This window comes from Zerene cesonia, unplaced genomic scaffold, assembly GCF_012273895.1.
Source record: "Zerene cesonia ecotype Mississippi unplaced genomic scaffold, Zerene_cesonia_1.1 Zces_u002, whole genome shotgun sequence".
In the NCBI taxonomy this organism is placed as follows: domain Eukaryota; kingdom Metazoa; phylum Arthropoda; class Insecta; order Lepidoptera; family Pieridae; genus Zerene; species Zerene cesonia.
Window position 1 is genome coordinate 1,001,203 of NW_024045132.1, and position 13,647 is coordinate 1,014,849.

The 13,647-nt window shown below is 33.4% G+C and overlaps 1 protein-coding gene across 1 annotated transcript; it reads right to left on the bottom strand.

Annotated features, from left to right (window-relative positions):
• Nucleotides 1-2,862: 2,862 nt before the first annotated feature.
• LOC119838313 (zinc finger MIZ domain-containing protein 1) lies at nucleotides 2,863-13,505 on the bottom strand. The gene is made up of 11 exons (XM_038364191.1): nucleotides 13,140-13,505; nucleotides 12,567-12,715; nucleotides 8,590-8,716; nucleotides 7,698-8,490; nucleotides 7,479-7,611; nucleotides 7,179-7,389; nucleotides 6,750-7,090; nucleotides 6,485-6,632; nucleotides 6,044-6,373; nucleotides 5,730-5,930; nucleotides 2,863-5,620 (listed from the first exon to the last, which is right to left on the bottom strand). Exons 3-11 carry the CDS (start codon nucleotides 8,686-8,688, stop codon nucleotides 5,459-5,461), a joined length of 2,418 nt encoding a protein of 805 aa, XP_038220119.1. The 5' UTR covers nucleotides 8,689-8,716; nucleotides 12,567-12,715; nucleotides 13,140-13,505; the 3' UTR covers nucleotides 2,863-5,458.
• Between the last annotated feature and the right edge of the window lie 142 nt (nucleotides 13,506-13,647).

Genomic DNA, 13,647 nt, shown 5'->3' on the forward strand with positions numbered 1-13,647 from the left:
ATTCAGGCCATAATCCACCACGCTGGCCAAGTGCGGGTTGCCAGATGTCACATGTCGTCGAACTATTGATTCTCAGACATGCCGGTTTCCTCACGATGTTTTCAACATTTAAGCAGTGGTGATGTTATCCACATGTGCAGATAAATTGAAAAATCAATTTTTTTCCTGCACGCTCGCCCAGTCTCAAATCTCTACATATCGATTTTGAAGTCCGAGGTTCTCGCCACTGACCCACCACTGCTTTATTAAAGTATAATAATAATTATACATTAAATTCAACCTTCTGTTTACTATTTTGAATGTTCATAAAACGTTATATACATTATTATTAAGAAATAACGTATATATTTAAATGTGAATTATTAATAATAATCACTAAGTGTGTGATATGTGTATGTCTCTCAGTATAAAATAAAGGCATTATGTTTTATAATAATTAATAGTATGCTGTGTGTAGGTATATTGTTATCCTATAATAATCTATGTATGTATTACCTATTACCGAAAAACTTTCACAATTTGTAAATATATGTTTGCGCAAGGTAATTAAATCAGATGATCACTTGTTTGATTAAAAACCAACACATAAAAAATAAATGACAAATTCGTAGAAGTTTATTGTAACAACGCCATCTGTCAAAATTCTATTGAGACAGTACCAGTGCGAAAGGATTGCTTTATCATCATCATCATAAGCTTTTACTTGATATTATGTTCTCACTGGAGGGGCACAGGCTTCCTATGAATGTTCAGGCCCATAGATTATACACTCTTTAGGCCTTTTATCCACCACGCTAGTCGAGTGCGCGTTGGCAAATAGCAAATATCACATATGTAGAAGCTTTGTTTCCTGTGATGGAGACTACAAAAATTTTAAAAATCAATTCATTTCATCTTGCTTGGTCAGCTTTTTTAAATAAGTAGAGCGATTCAAGGAAAAGGTATATACTCTTTAATTATTTTATACATTTAACATTCCCATTATAAAAGATCCCGCGCGAAATCGGGGCAGTTCGCTAAGGTATAAAAACTATTCAATAGAAATATATTTACTTATCTAAAAATAAATAATTATATAATAACTACTATAATTCCATATCTCACAAATTAAGAAAAATTTACGTATCATCACAAAGCTCCATTTCAGTTTATGAGGATAAACTTTTGATTATGATATTGAATATAATGTTATTCTATTCAATTACAATGTATAATACTATGTCGTTTGTAAATAATCTGGATAAAAATCTGTCTTAAAATTCTTAGAAATATTAAAATAATTGTTCTTATTGCCTGTTATTGAATGCACCTGTTATTGTAAATATGGTTGACTTGTGAGGTCATACCTGTATAAAAAGTTAAATTAAAAATTATCATAATTTGATGTCGAAGTATGTTATCGTAGAAAATTTTTTATTTGAAAAAACAAAAATCCAAATAATGTCTTTCACCTTGTATAACGTAAGATGTACTAACAAACATATTTGTATACCTTTTTTCATGATATCCACATTTTCTGCAGACTGTTGGGATTTGGTAAATGGGAAACTATCATTTTACCAAATTAAAAGACGTCAACACTAGACACAGTTCATAATAAATAACAGTTTTAAATAGGTACCACTCAAATATACATAACAATTTTAACAACTATAAATCATAAACAGCTTTCAGCTGAGTTCAAATTCAAATTTCAAGTAGGTATCGTAAGTTCCTGATACAGAGTACCCATAGATTATACACTTATATACTTCAGAGTACCAATCGATTTGAGTGAAAACTTAAATTACTAAATAATAAGTAGTATTTTCTTGCGTTTGATTTAACGCGAGTATTATACGTTTAGAAATTAAAGACTTAACCGTGGTCACTGGGTGACAGTGACCCCGTGACCACGTCCGATGTAAAGTGTTCGAAACGTCGGGTTAATAATACATATTATCCTACTAATATTATAAATGTGAAAGTTTGTAAGGATGTGTGTGTGTGTGTTTGTTGCTGTTTCGCGCAAAAACTACTGAACCGATTGCAATGAAATTTGGTACGTATACATATACTGTACTTTAGAACGTTAGGTCTCATGTCCACAGTCCATACAGTAATTTTTACCCTTATTTAACATTTTTATGTAGCTTTGCACCTTCCGGACTGGTCACCGAATTATGACGTGCTTTATTCAAAATCTGCAAAATATTAGATATTCAGAAGACACATAAATGGCACAGGTAAGTTTTACTGATAACTCTATTTACAATAGCTAGAAAATCGCCTAAAATTATAGGCTTTTGTCGTCCTAGTACTTACAAATCTTAGACCAATTGGTATATTATTATCTGAACTCTTTTTTATTTATTAATTATGTTGGGGAAATTAATTAATAAATAAATACAAACTATTAATATTGAACTACTACTCAGAAAATAGTATATTATTAAGTCAAAAATAAAAATATTACTGGACTACTTAGATGTCAAAGGATAATCAACCAATAACTTTCTTATATGTCTTCGGCAAACCAGTAATAACTTTGTTTAGTGTTTGCCTTCCAAAGAAGTAGAGAATTTCAATTATGCTATGCAAATTCTTTGAGCAAGTACTACAATGAGCTATTTAATTTTCATGGACTGTTATAATTGTTAAAATTCATCTCCTTAATACAAAGGTTCATATGAAATGAAAAATTATAATAATTTTTAAGATTCATTTTATTTTTAATAACATAAAAATGTTATGTATTTTTTTCCATTTTACATATTTAGAAATGAATGTCAGTGGGGTACCAGATTTCTAGTATTCACAATAAGATCAGGATTTTAACTACAATACAATTTGGCTTTTGAATTATAGGTCATGGGTTGCATATTATTAGAATAACTTTTCACTTATTTTCAAATGCTGTTTTTACATTTGTCAAATCTACTTAGTCCACAGCAGTTCATTATATTAATCAACAAAATATATATTGTAATAATTTACTCAATTGGATGGATCATACAAAATGATTCTTGTCTTCTGTTCAATGTGATATGCTCTACATTTTTATGATATTTTCAATTTAATATAAACATTAATTTTACCTAAAACAGGTAACAGTATAAAAAAGTACTATTTGGTCATTCAAAAATCACTATGATGATCCATCCAACAGCAATATTAACTACAATAAATAGAACTAGCTAACTGGAATTGAAGGTCCCTTAAAAGTATATAAATTTATTTCCATAGCAGTGATCAATTACACATTTTGCTTATCGTCTTTCAATGTTAGTTTTTTTTATGAATTTCAAACTGTTATTAGCAATTTTATCCGTGTGATTGACCACAGCTTTAAGTAATGCTAATTTATTGTTTTCGTAAAAGATGACTAAATCTAAAGAGGCGCCCATATAACAAGCATGTATTCAAGATGCGCAAATCACCATATTTTACAATTGAATTAGAAAATCGACAGAACTTTATAAGAATCTAAGACTTTAATGATACTGCACAAAGATATGAATTATTTTAATTTCTTTTAAATGTGGATATTAATTATATGATAAAAGGAAAGACTTCTTTCTAAATTAAATTTGCTACTTCAGTGGATAGGGATTACTTGAAAACATTGTAGAAAATATGGCGCGCTTAATCTGTAGAATAGAACCAAACATTTGAAAATAGGTGAAACAATTAATATTTAGTCAACTTAATGCTCATCATTTTGATCTCAAAATAACAATTCATAAACCTATTTTTTGAAGTAACAGTTTTATAACAAAACAAAGTAGTCATTAAATATTCTGTATCTATTGATTTATTAATATTTATTGCTTTTGTGTTTCACATCACGAATTAAATTGGTAAATCATAATTATTATAGATGAGCACTATGTGATGATAAAATTTCTACTAAATTATTATTTCAATTGCATTCATATCTGACATAGTAAATGCATATCAGAGTACAGATTCAGTTCGAAATATAAGTATGAATTTAGTATTGTGTGGTAATTGCAAGGATCACTGTTTAAAAGACATGAAACAACTATGACGAAAAAAATAAAAATCATCAATTACAAAATTTTTTACAATGATTAGCACCCTAAAATTTTTCTTAATATAAGATATTAACTTTATTTTGTAGAGTAAGGCTATGCAAATTTATCATAATCATTAATTTTTTTCAGGTTTTTTGATATAAACAGGGATAGGAAAATATTGTAGTTAAAAATATTTTTTATAGTTATATTAAAAATGAATTAAGTGGTCATTCTTTGTTCACTAAAATCTGTACTCTGAATGCTCTTATGCAACTTTGAATATAGTGGTGTTCTGTACATGTAAAACCATGTGTAGATTGATTGTTTTAATTTAGTTTTACTACACTAAACTGGCCGTCATATAAGTATCTGCCATGTTCTAAATATATAACTAGATCATATAATATTCTTACCTAAATCATATTTACAAATAATACAGTTCATTACTCTTTTAACATAGAAATTAAAATATATTTCTATCATTCTTCAATTCACATAACGCAAAATAATTTAACAGTGTTTTTGCACTCACATTTACAATATAGATAAGCAACTTGATGTCGCCATATACTGATTTCAAACAACTCATTTAGAATATATCACCCAATAAGCGAGTAGCTACATACCCACAAATCCTAGCATGTCTTAATATTTAAAAATGCAGAAATATGAAAACTTTAAGGAATATTTTTATTTTTGGGCCATGAACATTATAGTTCTTTTGCATATATTTTAGTTTTAGGAACTATAAAATTCATACTGCCACTCGCGAGCCCCGCAACATAATGACTACATAGCTATATTTACATATTGCATTACGGTCTCTTGACTATTGAAAGAACTAGGAAAATAAAATAAAATATCTCGCTATTTACAGTTGGTAAACTATACACAATTAGACACAAAATATCTAATCATAGCATTATATTGAACAAGAGGATGAATTAATTTAATTAGTTTATTCTATTCTTTAGAATATTTAGAGCTCAGGTGCGCCACGGTTGTCGCGGTGGCGCGAGGAACTATACATACACAACACCGCAGTGTCTATGGCCGGTGAGGCCTTTGCCACACCTCAGACCTTATCTATATATTATTACTATGAATTTTTCTCCAACATCATTGTTTCAACAAGATGCTTTAGACCACGTCGAATGTCGCATTATGCTAAATTTGTGTAGCACATCCATTTAAGTGAGAGATTCTATTAGCTTTGCTATGTCAGAAACACTTGGGAAGTTTTGCGACATTCGACGTCGACGCTTGTGGAGAAGAAACTAAAACCTAATATCACAATGTCGAGCTCCTGAATGGGAGCTAAATAGGCGTCAAACTAGGCCGTTAGATTCAACGAAAGATTTAATCCCAGCCTATTTCAGAATAAGCCTGACAGGTATTTAATCTTATCATTCCTAAGGGCCTAGAAACATCCTTGTCACTCATTCAAATAGCGCTAATAAATCATCAGATGAAGGAGCACGTGGTGGGTGTGAACCTGCTGACGATGACGATGAAGGTGGCGTCGCTAAAAGCTCACCAAGAGCAGGTGCATCCAGGTATGAAAGTAATTCCATGGGATCTACACTTGTTTCCGGTAACAACTGTAAAGTATTTTTTTTATTAATATAAGATGTATGTTTTTTATATATTAAATGTAATATTTAATTTATTAACTATTACAATCAAGACCATAATATAATAGAAACTTACGTTTAAGTTATCGGTCCCCTCGCCGTCTATTACTGCAGCTGGGTCAAAATTTAAGTCTGCAGGAATATCGACATCATTCAAAGAATGATGTCCAACGGAAGGTGGACCTGGCGTGTGACTGGAGCCAGGTGTATGAGCACCACCTCCTCCAGGAGTATGAGCTGACCCGGGCGTATGAGGTGTGTGTGGCGTGTGTGGCATCTTAAATGTTAAAAATTACAATTATCAAGAGACATAGGTTAAACTTAAATTTTAAAATATAATGAGGTTTTTATAATAATTCAATTAATAAGAGAATAGTGCACTCAACATACCTGTTCATTTAGACTTTTTTCCATTGCGTTTAGGGGGTCTAAAGAATTGACGCTTTCATTGAGATGTGATAATGGTCCATTGCCTGCGTATTCATTGCTTCCAGGGCCATTGTTCATGCCGAAATCATAGTTTTGACTGTTGGAACCGGATGTTCTATTCTGATTCCCTTGATAGGATGAGATCATAGATCCACTTGCTATCGTGTTCATATCTGGAGGTAGATATGGCGACAAAGCCTGATCCCAATTGTTCATTGTAGGCATGTTCATTGAACCAGGTGACACAGCTTTTCCTCGTTTCCCACTGCTATCGTTGCTATCATCTTCTTGCTGCAATTTACAAATGAAACTTATGTCATGAACTTGAATCAAAATGCTAATGTATTAATGGTTTTAAAATTAATGTCCCTATATGTAGCTGATTGAAAAAGGAAATCTTACCTTTATGCCAGTGTTTGTTGATATTTTTGCTGCTTTCCAATTTGCTCCACTGTCAATTGTTACTTCGTCTACATCCGAGTTATTTAATGTATTAAGGATACCCCACATATACTGATCTACCTCTAATCCTTCCAATTGAGCTGGTTTACTGTAATAAATAATGTATATTATTAGAAATGCGTATAAATTTCGAAGTTAGAGCTCTTTTATTTCCTAATAGATGTACTTTTGGCACAGGTACAAATGCATTAATAATTCCACTTACTTGCAAACTGGACATCTCCAAGAACCTCTTTCACAGTTAAGTTGTAGGTAAGATTCTAAGTCAAAGCACTGTATATGTTTACATTCATGACCTCGTGCCGGTAACGTTATTTTCTTAAAAGTTATCGGACATTTTAATGAAACTTTTAATGCTGTTTGTTCAATACTGTCTCTTTCATTAGAAGTATTGGTGTTGCTGTTCCCGCTTGAAGATGTCTGATTAAAGTTCATTTTAATTTTGGCAATGCAATGATCTGCTGTTAATAATCGTTTTCTCAACAGTCCTTGTAATACACTTCTTACGCTGGGTCGATGTACTAATTGCAGTACAAATAAGTGTGACTGTAAAACAAAACATGACAATAAGAATTGGTTATTTTCTTTAAAATTACGATAAATTTCTTATACTTGATTATTAAGGTATACTTACACAGCAACATGCCGAAACCGTTATCTGTATAGTGTTTCTGCCAGGTTGGCAGACTTCTTTCAGGTACAATGGTTTATGCGACGTTTTGTTTTCACCTCTGTCTATTATCAATGGCGTGGCATTTACTGAGACCTGGACGCTTGCAGGCCAATTAGTATTCATTTGTCGATCCTCATGATGGAAACATTTTAATTGTAGTTCCAGATCCGATCTAAGAAGAAAAATAGATATCAACCACTTCATCTTTTTATTTAATTATTATATAAAATATAAAAATAATTATATAATAACATAAATTACCTCCATATTAACGTAGAGTGTACTGTGGGTTTTAATTGAAAAACGTGGTTGCTAACTGCCAAATTATGTTCTAACCTAAATGGTGGCAATATAATACCATCTCTTACAGGGAATGTTAATCGAAGCTCATCATCTGAAATAGACATATCATAACATTATTTATTTTTCTCATTGATATCAAAACAATAATTATACAAAAATAGTGTTGTTATAACTTACTTTGCATACCAATCGGTGGCTTGAGCTCATTAAAATGAGGTTTAACATCAGCATTTGGACTTATATATGGCGGCATACTACTAGCTGGAGTAAGAGGTGGTGTTGGGTTGCCAGGCACAGGACTATGCTGGTAACTATTCGTTCGCATGGCCACCTCTTGCGCAAATTGACCACTGTATTGCCCACCATATTGAGCGGAATTGGTTTGATGCTGAGGAAAATGATTTGGGACTCCACCATTAAAATATTGTCCCTGGTTAGAATAAGGTGGCGTTGACTGTCTCATGTTCCCTCGCATTGTCGGTCCGAAGTTACCGCTTGGACCTAATGGTTGTTGGGGTGGGTATTGCCCTTGAAAACCAGGTCGACCACCATATCCTGAGGGGTACTGTCCAGGACCAAATCCGGGCTGTCCTCCCATATATTGACTTTTTCTTGAGCCCATCAGCATAGTACCCGTTGGGTACGGAGCATGCCGCCTCTGATATCCAGGACCCATCTTCGTTGATCCTCCCATTTGACCGGGTCCCATTTGCGAGGACATAATATTGGCGTGCATTCCCATATTAGCCATCTGGGCCATAGGATTTATTCCGTTCATTGAAGCATTCCCCATTTGCCCCATCCCAGTCATACCTGTCATACCATTCATCCCGTTAATGCCATTCATGCCATTCATACTCCCATTATTGCCCATACCCATCCCGGTCATTGCGGGATTATGGCTACGCTGCTGACCGTAACCATTCATCGCACTATATTGAGGATTTCCCATAGCCATGTTGCTTTGCATCTGTAAATTTTGAAACAGTTGAGAAACAATAGTGAAATTGTTATGTGAAGTACTTGAATTGATTCTTTACTTAATTGCTTTCTGAGTAATTTTGTTTACCTGCGAGAATGGCTGTGAGTCCTGCATCGCGGCCGTGCTGGCCGCGGCAACCATCGCGGCGGTGGCGCCGAACTGCGCGTTCTCGCCCCCGCCGCTCATCGCGCCCGAACCGCCGTGGCACCCATAGCTGCAAAGAAATTTCAAGTTATAATATTTGCATTTCTCGATTGTGGGTTAACCATTAGCCAAAGCTTGTAAAAAATATTTCAATGGCATTCTTATATGTGTACATTTTTATGTTGCAATAAAGTCATTATTTCGCCTTTATTATCATATGTCAAGCAAAAAAACTAAATAATAGTTAAGTTGGAGATACAATTTTTATTTTGGATTGCTTATTAATTATCTATTGTTATAATGGTTATTAACCCGAAGTAAATAGAATTTCACGTTCGATTATCGTTTTAACGTTGCGTCCTAATAATGTCCTAAATTTGTATATTTCTGTAAAATGCAGATACTTCATCTAGTATTTTATACAATGGTTGTAGGAATAGTCTTTATTTAAATCACCAGCTTGTTATTAAACACAAGATATACCTATACTTTAATTCCACAAGCGATTCTTGATTTTAAGTTTTAATTTTGTTTCACTCACGATAATATGAGTAGTTTCTATTCTATTGCAAGTGGCCTTGCGAAGTCTAACATTTTACATTCCACACGTTAACGCGTCGATTATTATTAATAAACACAGTCTTCAATATTCAACCCAAATTTCATGAACGTTTTTTTAAAGCGCTGTATGATTTTATTATTTCGTGAACAATGAGACAAAAAAATCAATATGGACGCGTTGTAACCCCTGTGTTTCTCTCGGGATGTTTGATTTTTTGTATGGCGCCGGAGTGGGAGACAGACTCATGTGAACTCCTTTTGGGGCGAATTCCCGAGCCCTTTCTAATAACTCCATTCGACAAAAGCCCAATAAACACGCACACGAGTTACTTATTGTTATTTGTATATGTGTTAAACAATGACTTAAGAGTACATATTTTACGTAGTTAAAATTTTGTATAAAATTGTTTGATCTGCTAAAATGTTAAGATTGTATATACATTTACTTTATTTCAAGTTTATATTTACTTCTGATGTTAACGCATATATTTTCGATGTTTTTGGTAATAATCCATAAAAACGTAACATCCCAAAAACAACACATCCAAAAATATTACTAATAATCACCAGATAACAATGCTCAACTCGTCACGTTTCTTTCACCGATACTGCAAATGATTTACAAGGACCCTTAGGTAAACCGTGCTCGTCTTTTATATCTTTTTATAGTGTGTCTGAACCTTTTTGTTGCCGACCATAATGTTTGCCATCAAAAAAAAGAATTGTCATTTCGGTATCCTGGCGTACTTTTTCTATACGTCACATCCTTATCCGAATATTCACTTACGATATATTTAAAATATTTGGGTCTATACAAGCGGCGGACGCAGGGATATTTTAACGGTAATTCTAAGAATTCTCCTTTATAATCCTAATCTTTCTTAAGTTGTTGGTACCTACATGTGTCTTGTGTGCAGGTTTTCTGCTGTCTTTTGTGTAAATTCAAAATCGTTAATGTTTTATACGTAGACTGTTGTAAATTATATCATGTAACACAAAACGAAGATTTAGATAAATCAATATGATGACTATATGGCTATTTTGAGGAGCTGGAAGGTGTTTGGCATACTATTGAGAGATGTGCGAGTAACGTGTACGTATTTTGATACATAGGCTGCAGTTAATTTTAGATAGTTGCGCAGACGTGAATTCTTAGCTAATTGGCAGTGATTATAATCACGTGTGGAATCGATTTTTGTATTGAATATTTTTGGTCCAATTAATCCTTTATTTATGAAATTCATTATTTGATCGTGCTCGTTTTGGCGATTTGTTTTTACCTGAGTTAGGAGGATTATTTTTTTTTAAAGTCATCCTTAATGAAGTATATCGCAATTGACTCGCGTATATGAGACCTTTTGCCCCCGCATTTCGATGACAGTTGGTCACCCTCGTCTTTATATTATGCCACTTCACATTATACATAGCTGGTGTGCACATTGCTAACGCGTAACACAATCATTTAAATGTAGGCAATCGATCGATGATGATGTAACAAGTATAAAGCTTAACATAGGAATATTAAATGTTTATTTTTTATCTTATAGCTAAAATACATTAACATAATTTTTATTAAGCAAAATATTGAAAATATTTTCTACACATCAAGCGTTTTATTGCAACCAATTATTGTTTCCTGCATTATTTGTACAAGTTTATTAAGCAGGGTTTTAATTTACGTCGATTTTATCTTATTTACGTCAATTGACGCCCTGAACTGTGAGAGAATGAATCATGTTCAAGGAGCGAATTCCGGGGGTTATAAATGGAGGCGACCGCTCTAGGGTGAATGCGACACAATAAGCGAGAAGGGTCGGTTCGCGTAGTCGCCTGCTTAGGGTAAATGGGCCCGTTCACGTCAATATGGGTTTTTATTATGAAACCTCGGATACTAAAAACATTTCTGCGCCTGTATTTGCGATAAGAGATTTAAATACTGAAATCGAAAAATATTTACACTTCAAATACTAATGTCGATAACGATAAAATATATTATGTATGTGTAAAAACTCATTTAAGTTCCGTTTAGCTCTAATGGGCACGTGGTGGGATTCATGTAGAAAACATTACCCGGGATACGCCCCCACGAACATGCCCGTTGAAAGTCGACATTTTTTCCCACGACTCGACAAGCGGTATACTTATTAATTTATTTGTATTTTTCAATACACTTAGAAATATTTTTATAATTTATCTATTTATTGGATTCTATAATAAAATCTATAACATAGTATTATTAGACCCTGATGACTTTTAATTTAGTTACCGTTACTACGTCAGTCTTTCAAAGTAAAGTGACTTCCTGTGTACGTTTACACAATCTCGTTGCCAGCCCCATGTTAATATTATTATTAACGTATTGGTTTTTGAATGAAACGAAGTAACGATTAACAATATGTTGTTTCGTGTTTGTAAAGGTGATTACAAACAAAGCAATAGAGTGCCCAGACTCAGCACCTGCTCGAGTTTTTGTTATATAACCTTTGCAACGATAAGTCTTAATATTTTTGAAAACTTAGTATCACCCACAAACATATAAATATATTTTATATTAAGATGATATTTATTTTGCTCTAAATTCCTTATCATCTGATTATTGATCTTTTTTAGAGATAGTTTCAACTATTGTCTCGATGTCTTTAACGTATTGCTTGTTTGTGTTTATTGTAAACTAAAGTGCAGTCACCGCTTGCATTCCCAGCGCTGGCTTGTGTGAGTGGTTGTGTCAATGTGTTGGTAGTATTTCGATTGTGTGAGTGCTCTAAAGCATTAGTGTGCGTAGAGGGCGCCGAAAGCGTTTGTGCGTGTGAATGGAAGAGCACATTTCATTCTTTCATTATAATTGCAGCGATGCGCGCCATGCGATTTATTTGTGAACGATTTATGTGCTAATTGATTTATAATTAAGTAAAATATATTGTCGTGAATTATATCAACTTTTATTCCTTAATAAATAATATTTTGGAAATTACATGAATTTTAGATAATTACTTTAGATTTTTTTTGATCACAATTGTATATTTTTTTTTAGTAATCGAGTTATTACTTTTTAGTTTACTTGACCATTTTTTTTGTGTGTATAATTTTTTTAAGTACGACGATGAAGACATTAGACATAACGTCATTGAGTTAACTAAGAAATTCGGTAACATTTTATATATCCTGTTTTTAGCTATTATTCGAAGCGTATAAATGCGATAGTGAAATTTGACGCATTAAACTTTCATAATGCTCTAATTAACATAAATTTTTAATTATCATTTGATAACAGTTTATTAGTTAAAACAAAGGATGGCAAAGACCAACATTGAAATATTTTTTTATTTAATGCATTTTGATTATAAGTGTACAGTACTTACCTTTGCGTGTTTACTCTGTATCCTATGGTTTCTTGGTAAGAGTTATGTTTTCCAGTATCGGGAGCTACTGCTCCCTGATAGCTAATGTTGTGTCCCACGTATCCAGCCGTATTAGCAGAATTCGCCGTCCTGTCGTTTCAAAACGCCTCCTGAAACCAGACGCAGCTCTATGTATCTCCGAGGTAGTGACAAGTTGTCAAGGATGATATTTTTTCTAAAAGTAATTTCACTTGCGAGTCTCGGGTCACTCGGGTCGTGCCATCCTTTGAAGGTATTTTCGCACAGATAATTAATTGCAACGTCAACAAACTGCTATTAATGCCAGAATTTTTTTAGTTTTTTTTTTTGTAGGAAAAATATTTAATATAAGTATTGAATATAATTTTAGGTAATTTTTACAATGTGTGGATTTTCAGTAACGTTGGAAAATATGTTTTTAAAATTGTGGCATTATTAGACACTATTTTTTCGTTTCGTGGCTGTGCATATCTAATCGATTTATAATCCATTTTCCATGAATTACTGTATACATGTTTTCAATAGTCTTCTGAACTTTTCTTTTGGTAAACACACCTTAAGCTAATCCCAATGCTCCGTTTGTTTGTTTTCCAATTTAAGTAATAACTATCACTTAAAAAATTTTCAACAGGACAAATCCAAAACTATGTCACTTATAATTCTTTGGTTCACTGCACTGTTTATGTTTAAATATTTTTACGTCACTTCACAAATACTCCAAAAAATCCAAATCCAAGGTAAGGTCACTATTTGTCACTGTGTTCCAGGTTTGAATGATAATAAATTAATCATTAATCCACGAGTCCAACAAAATTCATCGAAACATCATAGACGTGTTGCACGAGCGCCGACGTCGACGTCACTGGCATCAGACAACCACACGTTCGACCGTCAAAGGTAACACTGGCTGGCAAGCCGGCGACGGTGAGTGAGAGGTTGCGCCGCGGGGGGATCCCACCCCGCGCGACGTTGCCAGCTCGGTGCGATAAAGTGGCGCACCCCCTCGTCCCCCGCTAGTGTCGTCGTCTCGGCATTTCGTAGTCGGCCCAGCTCGGACGCCGTC

Excerpts from the sequence above, each read along its gene's own strand:
- LOC119838313 (XM_038364191.1), bottom strand. The coding sequence starts at position 8,688 with ATGAGCGGCGGGGGCGAGAACGCGCAGTTCGGCGCCACCGCCGCGATG. Across the intron at positions 5,931-6,043 it reads AAAAAAGTCTAAATGAACAG|ATGCCACACACGCCACACAC; the intron begins GTATGTTGAGTG and ends TTAACATTTAAG. Across the intron at positions 5,621-5,729 it reads AGGGGACCGATAACTTAAAC|TTGTTACCGGAAACAAGTGT; the intron begins GTAAGTTTCTAT and ends AATACTTTACAG.